General features: G+C 37.7%; 1 protein-coding gene across 2 annotated transcripts; it reads left to right on the top strand.

Moving 5' to 3' along the window:
* Window positions 1–13,856, top strand: LOC112054058 (zinc finger protein 540-like). 2 transcript variants are annotated; one of them, XM_052890307.1, is made up of 8 exons: window positions 13–1,095; window positions 1,810–1,984; window positions 2,165–2,257; window positions 2,850–2,993; window positions 3,455–3,919; window positions 9,838–10,316; window positions 11,510–11,571; window positions 11,737–13,856. In XM_052890307.1, exons 1-8 carry the CDS (start codon window positions 1,016–1,018, stop codon window positions 12,774–12,776), a joined length of 2,538 nt encoding a protein of 845 aa, XP_052746267.1. In that variant the 5' UTR covers window positions 13–1,015; the 3' UTR covers window positions 12,777–13,856. The 2 variants fall into 2 exon arrangements, with proteins under 2 accessions (XP_052746266.1, XP_052746267.1); XM_052890306.1 differs by having other exon boundaries at window positions 1–1,095; window positions 9,838–11,571; window positions 11,737–11,823.
* Window positions 13,857–15,470: the final 1,614 nt, after the last annotated feature.

Here is a 15,470-nt window from a genome sequence, read left to right as displayed (position 1 = left end):
TGTACTGTAGTAAATAAAATATATATATAAAATAAAGTTATTTTAAAATAAAACATCTACTTTTAAGGACTGTTAATGTTAAATCTTGTGTCAAAGTGTTAAATAAACCGTACAAATCACTTAACAAAAAACAAAAAAATCGGTAATTGTCACCGAGTCTAAAATAGTCAAGGGAGTCCTCCTACTCCTATTGTTTGTGCATCACGTGAAGTGAAGTGTTGCATGAATTCTGTGCAAAGAATTTAATACTCTCTACGATCTGTGCTCTCTAGTCTTTACGAGGTTCTGAGGCAAAGAGTAGAGTAAGTATAGAGGCTATACAAAGAGTATCACTACTGGTGGCAAACACGCAAATTTTATTTATATTAACTTCCCTTACGTGCCCTCCGAGTCGTTTATGAGGTGTAGTAGAGTAGAAATAGTCTCTGCGCTAAGCCGCGGATGGATGGACGGACATAGAGAAACTTTACGAGTTCCTTGCGGATTACGGAACCCTAAAAGCAAAAAAGGCTACCATCTGTCATGTACTCAACATTATGTCAACTGTCGATTCAATTGTCAAATGCATTTACACTTTACTAAAAAATAATTATTCTGTGATAATTATTTTTCAAAAATTAGTTTAATTTAAAATAAAACATCTACTTTTATGGACTGTTAATGTTAAATAAACCGTACAAATCACATAACAAAAAACAAAAAGTCGAAAATTGTCACCGAGTCTAAAAAAGTCAAAGGAGTCCGATTGTTGACTTGATGCACTTCCTGAAGTGAAGTGTTGCATGAATTCTGTGCAAAGAATATATTATTATTATTAGTATTACTCTCTACGAGATTCTCAGGCTATACAAAGAGTTTCACTACTGGTGACAAATTTATTAATATTAACTGCCCATATGTGCCCTCCGACTTCCGAGTCGTTTATGAGGTGTAGTAGAGCTGACTACAGTAAGCACTAAAAGCAGAGCAGTACCTATCAGTTGAGGACTATTGTATTCGTGACGACACATCAATAATGCGGTGCTGCGTGCCTTTCTGCGAAAATACTTCCGACAATATGTCAACATCTGAGAGAACGGGAATTACCTTTCATGCGTGAGTAGAATTATTTATCTCATGTATTTCAGCCACAGCCGCCAATCTCACAGACAACATTACAACTCTTTGTAAACCAGTCTTATTCTAACTATCAAAATCTACAAGCTACCGTAAAGAATACATAGTGTACCAAGTGTGGAAAAGTTCCACCAAAGACGAAGAATTATGAGTTATGACCTTGTCTCACACACTGTGTACTGTGTGTCTGAGCTTTATTAGATCCTTTTCTTGACTCCAGTTACTATAACATCATAATGAATTAATGAAGGCCAAGTGTGTCAAAGTTTCATTATCATTTTTTGATTACCTAAACCTAAAACAATTGAAGACATGAATCAAATTCAAAATTAATTTATTTTAAGTATTCAAGGCTTAGATTACATGTACTTTTAAAACATCAAGTTTGAGTAAAGACTACCTACAGTACACAGGTTCCAGAAGAGCCAGTAATAAACTCAACAGTTGCTCTTTCAATAAATCATACATTGTTATAGTTTATACTTACTTGTTAAAATTATTACAAGTTCTTTCACACTTATTTCCTGTGTGAAGGTGGAACCTGTTCCAATGACCTCCAAGCATCTTTGTCATAAAGGAAATTATCCAATAGTAACCTCGAACATTGGTAATTTTTTTCAGCATATTGCTTAAACTTACATAAACACATAGTTCAAAGGTATAAGTCTGTATACCGTAATTGTTTATTTCCAGATTACCCAGTGAAGGCAATCTCCGTACTGCTTGGCTCAGAGCCCTCGGCACACAAGACCATCACCTGCCCGACCCTGCTGTGGTCTGCTCCCAGCACTTCCTAGATGATGACTTTTATACAACAGAGAGTTGTGTGCGGCAGATTCACTCTAATGCTGTTCCTTCAATAGTGCAGGTCTGTTTATTATGTTTTTATTTGAGAACTTAGATGAAGTGCCAAGATATATTTATACTTGCATGTGAGTATAATTTACAATGTTGATAATGTAAATCAAGGAAAGGCTAAATCATTATATCATTACTTACATGCAATCAGTCATGTAGAAGTAACTGTTGGTATATGGTTGGTTTACAGATGTGCATGATATGCCTGGACTCTGACAGCAAGCTGTCTCTAATGAGTAAACACAAGTTGGAGGAGGCATATGAACAGCTGACTGGACTGTCTGTGAGTTGACAACTTCATTGGGCATTTGACTACATTTTTCATTTTTAATATTTAAATTATGTTTATAGTAGATCAATTGAGTAGAAGTTACTGTATATGTGATGACTGCTTTTGGAGTTACGAGACATCTTTGCAGTACTGCTGATTGCTTAAAAATACGCCATACTCATTTTTATCCAATAAAATTTTATAACCTTAGTTTTACAGAAAGAATTTTTTTGAATCATATGTATTAATTAGCTATTACACACTTCTTTTTTTTGTTCTATTGATCTCATGCAATCAGTCAATGCACTATGAGCAAAGGAGCTATTGGTAGATTTGGCAGTTAGAAGCAACTTTCCCCAGCGGGAGAAGCTCCATATATGTATATGTATGTCATATGCTACTTTCAATCAAGAATTTGCTGTCTTTTCAAGCGTCGAATCATCTGTGGTATCGTTAACTGGACAGCCAGATGATTCAGATGATTTCTGAGTCTGTCTTTGTATTTGTTGACATTTGTAAGTGTTCGTGAATTTCTGGTATTTGTAGAAACCACCACAATTTTGACATTTGTTTCATTTAATTTTTAAAACCCTATTGTGTGCAGTTGTTTCAGTTGTGTCGTCGAGGAAACCTGAAGCAAACGCTCTGTGTGATGTGTGCTCAGAGACTGATCAACTTCAGCAGATTTAGAGACTTGAGCTTGAGAGCCCATTCACTGCTGACAGACTCAGTTGAACAACATGCATCAGTGAGTACTTCATCACTAAATCTTGATCAGCCTATGTTAGTGATATGCCTCCCTCCTTATAGGGCAGGGGATAGCTTTCCAACTCCGGGCTGAGTAGATATTCCAGGAGGGGAGCCAGGATTGGAACCCAGGAGCGTGTGATCCGAAGCCACATAGGCTAACTGCCGACACTAACACTGAGGGATGGGGCAAAAGGGAGTACTTAGTATTAACTATTTCATTTATTTTTAAACCAGTACGCCTAGCATGCGACCAACGACAATCCGTAATCGTTAAGAGAAATAGCCAAAATGTTGACCAATGGCGGCGGAGTAACAGCTTCAACACAATGAAAGAGATAGCGATATATCAGACATTTGTCTTGTACGAGATACGTCGTTTGGTTGCATGTTAGACATTGTAATGTCTTGTTACTTTACTTGCTGATTTGATTGTTTGGTGTAACATTGACCTTGTTTCAGAATACTATACAACACAAAGAATTGATGAACTGCACAAGTGCACATCTGAAGTGTAATTTGACACAAACAACATTAGGAGCTAACCATTGTGACTTGTACATAGATCACACTGATGGAGAGGAATCTGTAGTGGGAGATGTTGCAACAGTTGTGGTGAAGAATGAAAACAGTTCTGACTCCATGTCGAGTGCTGATAACTTGGAATTGGCACAAGAAGATGACAATCACATAGACAATTCCAACAATGAGTGTGCATCTGATGATGAACACTCTGACATGAGCATAGAGTTGGAGTCTAGGCTACTGGATGAAGCTATAAGTCAAGCTCTTCGTAGGAAAGCAGACCATTTGGCCGCAACACAGAGTTCCATAAAGAGTGAAAGTGATATCTTCCAATGTGAATTTTGTTTTGAGGACTTTGTGCAAGAACTCTCATATAAGAAACATATGAGCACGCATCTCCAGGTGACTACTCCATGGAGGTGCATCCTCCTCCTCTGCATATCTATCATACAATAGGGTACTCCACTCACATGTACCTTGCTTGAAAACCATGGTTTTCAATAAAAAAAACTAGTAAACAAAATTTACTTGGCCTAATGGCAATCTTCAATCATGGGGGATTACATTTGGCATGACTGAAGTCTCAAAAAAATACAATATACTTTTTAACATTAATAAAAAAACAAATAGCCTATAATAATAATAATAATAATAAGCTTTATTTTTCCGATTTAGATAGTACTTAACAATATCTTAAAACTATTCTAACTAATCTATATATTTATCTAAATAATTAATTTATGTACTAGTTAATAATGGGCCCCTTCGGGTATAAGCCTCCTCCATCTTTTTCCATTTGTCCCTTTCTTTTGTGAGCTCCATCCAACCTTGGCCAGCCACTGCGGTAATGTCGTCTACTCACCTTCCTATAGGCCTTCCTACCTTCCTTTTTCCAAGTGGACCTTTCCAATAGGTAATTTTCTTAGTCCACCATTTGTCCTTTAGCCTGCCAAGGTGGCCTGCCCATCTCCACTTAAGTCTTTGTGCATGGTCCAGAGCATCTGTGAGATTAGTTTTTTTCCTAATAATCATACTGTTTATTTTGTCAGCTTTTTTTAGTTTCAAGATGCTCCTTTCCATTGCACGTTGTGTGGTGATGAGTTTATGCCTCGAACTTGTGTTGTAGACCCATGTTTGGCAGGCGTAGGTTAGGCAAAGTAGAATAGTTGTCTCCATTACAACCCTTTTTAAATTAACAGTGTAATTTCCCTTGAAAATTTCTTTATGAGCCCAGAACTTTTTCCATACTATATTTGCTCTTCTTTCCACCTCTGCTTTATTGTTGTCCTTGTTAAAAGAAATTTGCTTTCCTAAATAAACATAGTTCTTTACATATTCTATAATCTTATTGTCTATTTCTACCGGTTTTTGGTGGTGGTTGGTCATTATTTTTGTTTTGATAAAGTTAATCTGTAACCATACTTTTTTGCTTTCTACACTCAGCGTCTTTATCATTTCTTGAAGTTCTGAGGCTGATTTAGCAAATACTGCAATGTCGTCTGCGAATCTTAGGTGACTTAAGAATTGGTCTATGATCCAGATTCCCTTCTTTTTTCAGTTTAATGTTTGGAATTGGACACTGCATGTGCTGCATCACAAGTGTGCGAGCCTCGTGCAGCTGTGAGCCGCAGCTGTGACTCACTCGTGCTGCAGAACAAGTCAGTATACAACGACACTGCATGTGTCTGCGAATCTTAGGTGACTTAAGAATTGCTCTATGATCCAGATTCCCTTCTTTTTTCAGTTTAATGTTTGGAATACATTTTCTAATACTGCAATAAATAGTTTTGGTGACAGTGGGTCACCTTGTCTGACACCTCTTTGTATTGCAATTTCTTCGCCTTTATTTTCTAATTTGATTCTACTAGTTGTGTTTAAGTAAATATTTTTAATAATGTCTATATATGTGTTGTTTATATCGCATGTTTCTAATGCTTTCCAAATTGAGCTGTGGTAGATGCTGTCAAAGGCCTTGAAGTAGTCAATAAAGGCAATATAAAGTGGTTGATTGTATTCACTGAATTTTTCTATTATTTGCTCGATTGTGTGTATATGGTCAGTTGTAGAAAACCCTTCACGGAAGCCTGCTTGTTCCACAGGTTGCATGCTATCTATATAAGATGAAATTCTTTTCAGCAGGATGCTTGAGAAGAGTTTGTAGATGCTGGGAAGCAGGCTTATCGGTCTGTAGTTTCCCAAATCTAGCGGGTTTCCTTTTTTGTACAATAGAATTATGCTTGATTTACACCACTGATGTGGTACTTTTCCTTGTACTAATGCTTTATTAAAAAGTGTTGTTAGGAATGTGATTAATTTGCAGGCTCCTATTTTTTAGCACTTCATTACTTATGTTGTCTGGGCCTGGGCTTTTGTCTGGTTTTAACTTCTTTATGTAATGTAATATTTCTTTTTCAGTTATTTCCTCAACCTTTTCTATCTTTTTATTGTGATTTAACTTTTCTTCTAATCTGTCTTCTGGTGATCTTTTATATAGTAGCTTATAAAAGTTTGTGGCGCATTGTAGAACTTGTTTTCTTGTCGTTGATTCTTTGTTGTCGTTTTCTAGTCTGCTAATCCATTTTTTGTGTGTAGTAAGTTGTTTGTTAGCTTTTTTTACACTTCGGAAGTTGTTTAGATTCCATTCAATCACTTTCTTTCTGTGATTTTCATAGTCTTCTCTAATCGCTTTACTTGTTTCTTTGTAGCAGTCTCTTGTTCTATCTTTCATTTCTTTCGTTTTTTTCTTAATCATAGTTAGTTCTGTTCTTTCTTTAATTAAATCAATCGTTCTTTTTGTGAAAATCTTGTGTTCTTTACTTTTGTCTTGTGGATCAGTTTTTACATTTGTGATTTTCCCATGCATCATATATATGTTTTAAAAGTTTAGCACCTGCATCAGTTGTACTGCGACCTTTAGTAAAACCATACTGTTCAGGGTGAAATAAATTATTTAAATTAAAATGACTTAAAAGTTGATTTAAATGATTTTTTCAAAAACCTTACTAAGTGTTGGCAGTATTGTAATTGGTCTATAATTATTAACATCAGTTTTGTCACCTGATTTAAAAAGTGGTAACAGTTTGCCATGTTTCATTAGGTTCGGAAAGATACCCAAATCCACGCATTCATTAAAAATAATAGCTAAGTGGGGAGCAATGACATCAATGATGTTAGATATTACTTTCACTGACATGCCCCACATGTCTCCAGTTCTTTTTAATTTTAACAGTTTAAAAGTTTTTTTAATGTCTGATACAGTTATATGATGAAATTCAAAAAGAACGTTGCACTCTTTAACATGGCCTCTTAATATCCTCTGGGCTTCCGTAGCAGAAGAGTCCAGTGAATCTGTTAACAAGATAGGAACATTCTGGAAAAAGTCTTCAAAGGCATTAACAACCTCGTTATCGGTGTTTATCTTTTTATCATTGACAATTAATTCAAAACTCATATCACGTGGTCTAATTTTGCCTGATTCTTTATTAATTAAGTTCCAGGTTGTTTGTACCTTGTTTTCAGATTTTATTATTCTATCTTTGATGTGTAATGATTTTGCAAGAATACAAACACGTTTGAAAATTTTTGAATAGTTTTTTACATGTTCTAAATATGTTCGCGTTTGATTATACTGTTTCTCCTCGTACAACTCGTACAATCTGTCTCTACTTTTGTAAATGCCTACAGTAGCCCATTCGCTAAACTTTAATTTTTGAGTAACATTAATACGTTTAAAGTTGAAAATTTTACAAAACTCTTTGTCTATTGTCTTGAACAGTGTACCAAATAGCCTGTCTGGGTGACTATTTTCAAATGAAAGACTTGGAATTTTTGAAGAAATTATGCTTTTAAATCGCTCTAATTTACCTTCAGTTATCGGCCTATACTTGAACCATTGGTTGCTATTGGATTTATTGTTTAAAATAGTTATTATTTGACCACTATGATCAGAGCCTAATTTATTTATTATCATCTTTTTTTCAATCACACAATTGTAAAATATATTATCCAGACATGTCCCTGAAGTAGCCGTTATCCTAGTAGGTTCATTAAAAGCATGAGTCAAATCAAAACATTTGAATAAGTTAAGAAATCTAACAGACTTTGAGTTTTCTGTTAGAATATCAACATTAAAATCGCCACAAATCAGTATTTGTTTGGAAGATGTGCACAAACGTCTCATTACATCCTCCATTACCTCTTCAAATTGATCAAAGTCAGCAGGAGGGGGTCGGTACACGCATACTATAACAATTCGTTCCAACTCCACACAAGATAGTTCAACAATGCATTCCACAGAAAGACTAACTATGTCTTTTCTATCCTTGTATTTTAGGTTATTAAGTAAGAGTATTAAAGAGCCACCATGTCCAGCCCTTCTGGAGAATACACTTGACAATGAAAAATTTTTAATATCAAGTACTGATAGTTGTGATTTTGTGAGCCAGTGTTCCGTAATACATAAGATGTGTATATTGAATTTCTCTACAAATAGTTCAACTTCTAATTCCTTGCCGTTGATGCTCTGTATATTTTGGTGTACAATGTTAAAGTTACAGTGCACCTCCGTTGTCATATTTTCTAGTTTAAAGAATTTTTAATTGTAACAGTACTAGGATTGGTACTGCAGTCATATATAGAAATATTTGTACTATTACTACAGTTTGTAGAGATGTCAATAGACTGAGTTACACTACTTGTAACTGGATCGTTTATATAAAAATTAACATTTGAGACAGTACTATCACTCGTACTCTGGTCAATAGAAACAGAAGAACTATTTTTACAAGTTGAATTAGTGTCAATAGACTGCGTTACAACATTTGTAACTGACTTATTTAAGTTGTAAGCCAACAGGGACGCAACATGCTGCTTACATTTTTTTGGCAGATATAAATTATCTTTAGTCAACGAATAAGATGAGGTAAACTTATTCATGTCAAAATAAAAAATTGCATCGCTGTGATGGTATGTCAAGTTGTATAACGATAGATTCAAATTATGGATATGCTTATTTTCTTTAGCACTTGACTTAAAGTATGGAAATCCTCATAATGTAAATTCACATTTGGTTCTACTATGTAATACCAAAAGCTTTTCAACACATTTTATGATTTGATGCCTTTTAATTTTCAAACTGTTCCCTAACATCAAAATTACATTTGAGTAACCAACTACATTACCATACCCATATTGCCCTGTCACCAGATCTTCGTGTGGCTGAGGTTGGCCAATCTTTGCGTTGAAATCTCCCATAACTATGACTAACTTGTCGGCTAAATGGTGTGCTTTTGTTAAGTCTGTGTAGAATTTTTCTATATCTTCTTCTTTAGAATCAGCAGTGGGGGCATAAACTTGTATAATTGACATATCAACGTTGTCTATCTTAATTTGGAGCAAAGCTATTCTCTCAGATATTCCATTGAAGTTAACTATGTTATTCCTCAGCTCGTCTCTTATAAGAAAGCCCACGCCGTGTAATCCTTTAGTCTCTCCTTTATAGCAAAAAATATATTTTTCTTGTTTTTCTATTTCGTTACCTAATCTTCTTACTCCTGCAAGGCCTAAAATCTGGCAATCTATGTTTTCCAAAGCGTGCGTTAGTTCTAATAATCTCTGAGGAGAGGCTAGGGTTCTTACATTGTAGGTACATACTTTCAGTTTCGTTGACTTCTTAATAGGTTTGGATTTGCAGGTGACAGTGTTTGTGTTATAAGATGGAGGGTATTGGTCGACATCCCCACGGTGACCAACCGGGTTGGGGAGCTTTTCTGTGTTTAATGTAGTGTAGTTGTTTGGTATTGATGTTTGACTTCTGGTAGGCATATTTTTGTTTACTTTACTTATGATTTTCCTTGGACGGTGAGCTGTTAGATCTTGGGCGAAACATATCAAATCTTTTGTTAATCTTATTTGGTGCTTCCTTGTTATATACTTTTCCTTTCATTGCTGGTTTTGTATTTTCGGGTGATTTTGTTATGGACCTTTATCGTTTAGAGTCCGAGTTCTCTTGCTCTTTTATAATTAGTTTATCATATCTAATATAAGCTGTCTTTTCTTTCTTTTGTTCTTGATATTTTCTCTCTTTTAGTCCTTTTCGCTTCGCTAAAACTTCTTTGGGATAGTCAGGGGTGACATATATATTATCCGGGAAAAATTTGCTGTTACGTAACAGTACTTCCTTTCGCCAGGTGAGATTGCATGTCATTAGAATTGGTCTTATCCTGTTATCGGTCTTTTTTCCAATTCTTCTTGTTTCACTTATTAATAGCCTATTGGCTCTATGGATTGACAGACATGTGAATGAGTTCTGTGTTTTGCAGAGTGCTGCCAGCGAAACTGCATGTGCTGCATCACAAGTGTGCGAGCCTCGTGCAGCTGTGAGCCGCAGCTGTGACTCACTCGTGCTGCAGAACAATTCAGTATACAACGACACTGCATGTGCTGCATCACAAGTGTGCGAGCCTCGTGCAGCTGTGAGCCGCAGCTGTGACTCACTCGTGCTGCAGAACAAGTCAGTATACAACGACACTGCATGTGCTGCATCACAAGTGTGCGAGCCTCGTGCAGCTGTGAGCCGCAGCTGTGACTCACTCGTGCTGCAGAACAAGTCAGTATACAACGACACTGCATGTGCTGCATCACAAGTGTGCGAGCCTCGTGCAGCTGTGAGCCGCAGCTGTGACTCACTCGTGCTGCAGAACAATTCAGTATACAACGACACTGCATGTGCTGCATCACAAGTGTGCGAGCCTCGTGCAGCTGTGAGCCGCAGCTGTGACTCACTCGTGCTGCAGAACAAGTCAGTATACAACGACACTGCATGTGCTGCATCACAAGTGTGCGAGCCTCGTGCAGCTGTGAGCCGCAGCTGTGACTCACTCGTGCTGCAGAACAAGTCAGTATACAACGACACTGCATGTGCTGCATCACAAGTGTGCGAGCCTCGTGCAGCTGTGAGCCGCAGCTGTGACTCACTCGTGCTGCAGAACAAGTCAGTATACAACGACACTGCATGTGCTGCATCACAAGTGTGCGAGCCTCGTGCAGCTGTGAGCCGCAGCTGTGACTCACTCGTGCTGCAGAACAAGTCAGTATACAACGACACTGCATGTGCTGCATCACAAGTGTGCGAGCCTCGTGCAGCTGTGAGCCGCAGCTGTGACTCACTCGTGCTGCAGAACAAGTCAGTATACAACGACACTGCATGTGCTGCATCACAAGTGTGCGAGCCTCGTGCAGCTGTGAGCCGCAGCTGTGACTCACTCGTGCTGCAGAACAAGTCAGTATACAACGACACTGCATGTGCTGCATCACAAGTGTGCGAGCCTCGTGCAGCTGTGAGCCGCAGCTGTGACTCACTCGTGCTGCAGAACAAGTCAGTATACAACGACACTGCATGTGCTGCATCACAAGTGTGCGAGCCTCGTGCAGCTGTGAGCCGCAGCTGTGACTCACTCGTGCTGCAGAACAAGTCAGTATACAACGACACTGCATGTGCTGCATCACAAGTGTGCGAGCCTCGTGCAGCTGTGAGCCGCAGCTGTGACTCATTCGTGCTGCAGAACAAGTCAGTATACAACGACACTGCATGTGCTGCATCACAAGTGTGCGAGCCTCGTGCAGCTGTGAGCCGCAGCTGTGACTCACTCGTGCTGCAGAACAAGTCAGTATACAACGACACTGCATGTGCTGCATCACAAGTGTGCGAGCCTCGTGCAGCTGTGAGCCGCAGCTGTGACTCATTCGTGCTGCAGAACAAGTCAGTATACAACGACACTGCATGTGCTGCATCACAAGTGTGCGAGCCTCGTGCAGCTGTGAGCCGCAGCTGTGACTCACTCGTGCTGCAGAACAAGTCAGTATACAACGACACTGCATGTGCTGCATCACTCGTGCTGCAGAACATCGGCCAATCGTTCAGACCCGTGGGTTATTGTGGCTGAACTTGTGTTGAGTGCTAGCAAACTCACATTCTGCTGCTATGTTTCACAGAACAGGAAGTCAGAGGCTGAATGATGACCCTCCCCCGTCTGCAGACTGCGCTCAGGCTTTAGGTAAGTGACGAGCAGGGCAAGACAATAATCCAACGGCCGGGGATCGAACCCTGCACCTCTGGCCCTGTAAAGTCGCGGGAGTGACGTTCAGGCGCACAGATAGTAGCAGTAGAGCTGTCGCAAAGGTTTGTCGGAGTCAATTATAAGAAGAATGTGTTGTTTCAGTGGCTCCACTGTCCGCGAGACTTGCGGCAAACAACGATAACAAAGTGCAGGCAACTGAAGAAGCAGGTGCGATCCAGAAAAGCGAACAAATCCTTGAAACTAACATTGACGAACTGGACAAGCGATCATCTCAGAGCGGCACCAAACCGTACACAGATATAAATAGATTCACAAATTGTGTAGTCCAGTTATACGACATATTCAAGAAACCCAAACAAGCTGTACTAGATGAGAAACCACGCGTGAGAATCCACACTGCTGCCAAGCCTTACTCTTGTCAGATATTGAACTATAAATGTGCACCAACAAGTCAAATATTGAAACATAAGATGACCCACACTGGCGAAAAGCCATTTTCATGTGAGGTATGCAATTACAAATGTTCACAAAAATGTACTTTACTACGACATATAAAAACCCACACTGGTAAAAAGCCATTTTCTTGTGATATATGTAATTACAAATGTGCGCGAAATGGTCATTTATTACTGCATATCAAAACCCACACTGGTGAAAAGCCGTTTTCTTGTGAGATATGCAAATACAAATGTGCACAAAAAAGTAATTTATTAAGGCATATTAAAACCCACACTGGTGAAAAGCCATTTTCCTGTCATATATGCAATTTCAAATGTGCGCACAAAAGTAATTTATTAAATCATATTAAAACCCATACTGGTGAAAAGCTATTTACCTGTGAGATATGCAATTACAAATGTGCACTGAAAGGTAATTTATTAAAACATATTAAAACTCACACTGGTGAAAAGCCATTTTCCTGTGAAATATGCCATTACAAATTTGCACTGAAAGGTTATTTATCAGACCATATTAAAACTCACACTGGTGAAAAGCCATTTTCCTGTGAAATATGCAATTATAAAAGTGCACGAAAAAGTGATTTATTAAGACACAAGATAACCCACACTGGTGCAAAGCCATTTTCCTGTGACATATGCAATTACAAATGCGCCCGTAAAGATAATTTATTACAGCATATTAAAATCCACACGGGTGAAAAGCCATTTGAATGTGATTGATATATGTAATTGTAAATTAGCGCGAAAAAGTGAGTTATTACTGCATATGAGAACCCATATGTGCAATTGTAAGAAATAACACTTAGTAGTTTCATTATCTCATTAGCTAAGACACTTTAAAGGTATAAATATAAAAATTCATTAAATTATCTTCATTAGCATTTAAGTTATCATAACGCAAACTAAGATGACCGATTCTACAATGTTGAAAAAAAATCCTTAAAAAAACAAGGAAAATTTCAAAAAGTTATTTACGAAGAAATGGTAGGTGTTTATCAAGATTCTGCTTCTTCATCCACTGTTCAGAAGTGGTCTAGTGAATTCAAACGGGGTAGAGAGAGTATTGAAGACGACCCCCGAAAGTGCGAAAATGAAAATGAAGAAAATGTGACACCAAAAAGGGTTAAAGCAGAGTTTCCCAAACTTTTTTGTGTCTTAGAGCCCTTGCCATGTTTTTCCGTGTTGGGTAGACCCCTACTTATTTGATATTGATTTTCTGTATCCTACAACTTACACAATTTTATAAACATATATAATAGATTTTTTACTTCATAGTTACTTTTGAAATAATGTATATGTTTTGATATTATAAGATAATATGATGTAAAAAATAGGTACTATCAGTGTATATGTGTTATGATCCACTATCGTGGAAACCATTTTCATTTAATGGACCTCCAAATTTTTTTTCGCTGACATAGACCCTTGCAGTTTGTCATAGGCAGAATACTCACTACAACCCAGCACAAACCTCCTCGTCTTATATGAAGCAGCAACGGATCGAATGGGATATATATATTTTTTTTATTCTTTTCAAGTTAGCCCTTGACTACAATCTCACCTGATGGTAAGTGATGATGCAGTCTAAGATGGAAGCGGGCTAACTTGCTAGGAGGAGGATGAAAATCCACACCCCTTTCGGTTTCTACACGGCATCATACCGGAACGCTAAATCGCTTGGCGATACGTCTTTGTCGGTAGGGTGGAAACTGTTTCTAATGTAAAACTATTATCTATCTATTATTATAAAGATGTACTAACTACTAGTTGATATAATCAGGAAATATATGTTTTCAGATATTTGCGTGTTTCATTAAGTCTCCTTAATTTATTTTTACTGAAATTATAACATCGTGAGGAAACCTGCATACTTGAGAATTTTCTTAATTCTCTACGTATGTAAAGTCTGCCAAACTACATAGCCAGCTCGGTGGACTATCAGCCTGAGCCGTCTCATTCTGAGAGGAGGACTCGTGCTCAACATTGAGCCGAATATGAGTTGTTAGTGACGATACGAGAAGTAAAGAGGAGGGCAGCCCTCATGATGGTTCAGCGGTTGGCAAATGCAACTCTTCGTGTATGCAGTGAGAACATTATGTGCATTTTGAATAGTCGACACATTAACTCTCCTTGATCAGCACACACAATAACACTACAATGACGTACCGCCGGTACGCCATTATAATTATATATATCGTCGGGTACCGGCCGACCGAGTGTTCAGAGGTGGGATTGATAATGGGAGTAGGAATACGTAGTACGTACTTGATACTTTTGCTCCGATACCAAGTACTTTTAGTATCGATACTTTGAAATTAAGAATCGAGTAGGTATCGGTCAAAAAGTACTCAGTCATATCCGTATACCAATGTCACTATTTTGTTTTAACATTGATAATTGAAAATTGCATATCTTAAATTGAAATTTTTGAAGGTTAGTAGCCTTAGTTTTGTTTGTGTAGTGGCAAGCTTGTTTGTCTATGTCACCACCCGCCACTTCGCTTAAATTTAACTGAGAAACGTTTGAAAAAAGTTATTGTTTTTGGGAAGCACTACAAAGACGGGCTTTTTTCATAAATGTACTTAACAATAAAGAATACCAGTACATGTTACGGTTTTTTACTCAAAATTTCCAAAAACGATTCGATACGAGTAAGTATCGATACTTTTCAACCTTAGACCCATAATATTATGTTATTAATGGTCTAAGTTTTCAACTGATACCGAGTAAGAGTCGATACTTGACGAACGATACAGTATTGAGTAAAAGTATCGATACCTCAACTCAATGGTATCGTTTCATCCCTAAGTGGGAGCATGTATGAACGAGTTAGTAGTGTTGCCATTGCAGGTTTCAATAGTAAAAAGGGCGCCATTGATGTTGAATAATATTGAAAATTACTGATGCGACGCTTCGTGTCGTAGGGATTCGAGATTGTTCTCGTTTTTGAATTTTGTATTTGGAACGGCTACGACACTGTCGTATTCCGTGCACTCTGTCTGCCTGTTATTCTTTAATCTGTGACTTATCCCACAACCGTTTAGCCAGTAGATGGTGGGTACACTTGACTCATACATACCTTACATCAGGCCGGGTCAACTCTCGAACAAAGTTTGCTTATACCTACGGGGGCTAGACCTGTGGTGTCATCATCCATACGGTTCTACCGTCTGGTTGTTGTAGCAATATTATTATCGTTAGTAGCTCACGCCTGACATAATATTGTGATAAATCTAATACATTTTTAGATTTAAATATGACTTTAATAACTGAATAAATACTTTTCTTCTACAAAAATATAGAAAGACACTCTCGTTGAATATTGTTTTAGTAACGTATGGGTAAGATTTTCTAAACGAAGTGTGGCAACCCCAATTTCTTAATAAAAAATAAAAATGTTATAAAATGAAAATG

This window comes from Bicyclus anynana, chromosome 27 (assembly GCF_947172395.1).
Source record: "Bicyclus anynana chromosome 27, ilBicAnyn1.1, whole genome shotgun sequence".
Classification (NCBI taxonomy): Eukaryota; Metazoa; Arthropoda; class Insecta; order Lepidoptera; family Nymphalidae; genus Bicyclus; species Bicyclus anynana.
Note: the sequence above shows the minus strand (reverse complement) of the source record. Positions and strands in the feature narration are given on the sequence as shown.

What these genes read in the sequence shown, in the direction of transcription:
- LOC112054058 (XM_052890306.1), top strand. Translation starts at nt 1,016, where the DNA reads ATGCGGTGCTGCGTGCCTTTCTGCGAAAATACTTCCGACAATATGTCA. An exon ending in ACGGGAATTACCTTTCATGC is followed by an intron (nt 1,096 to 1,809) that starts GTGAGTAGAATT and finishes GTTTATTTCCAG; the next exon opens with ATTACCCAGTGAAGGCAATC. An exon ending in ATATGAGCACGCATCTCCAG is followed by an intron (nt 3,920 to 9,837) that starts GTGACTACTCCA and finishes TGTGTTTTGCAG; the next exon opens with AGTGCTGCCAGCGAAACTGC.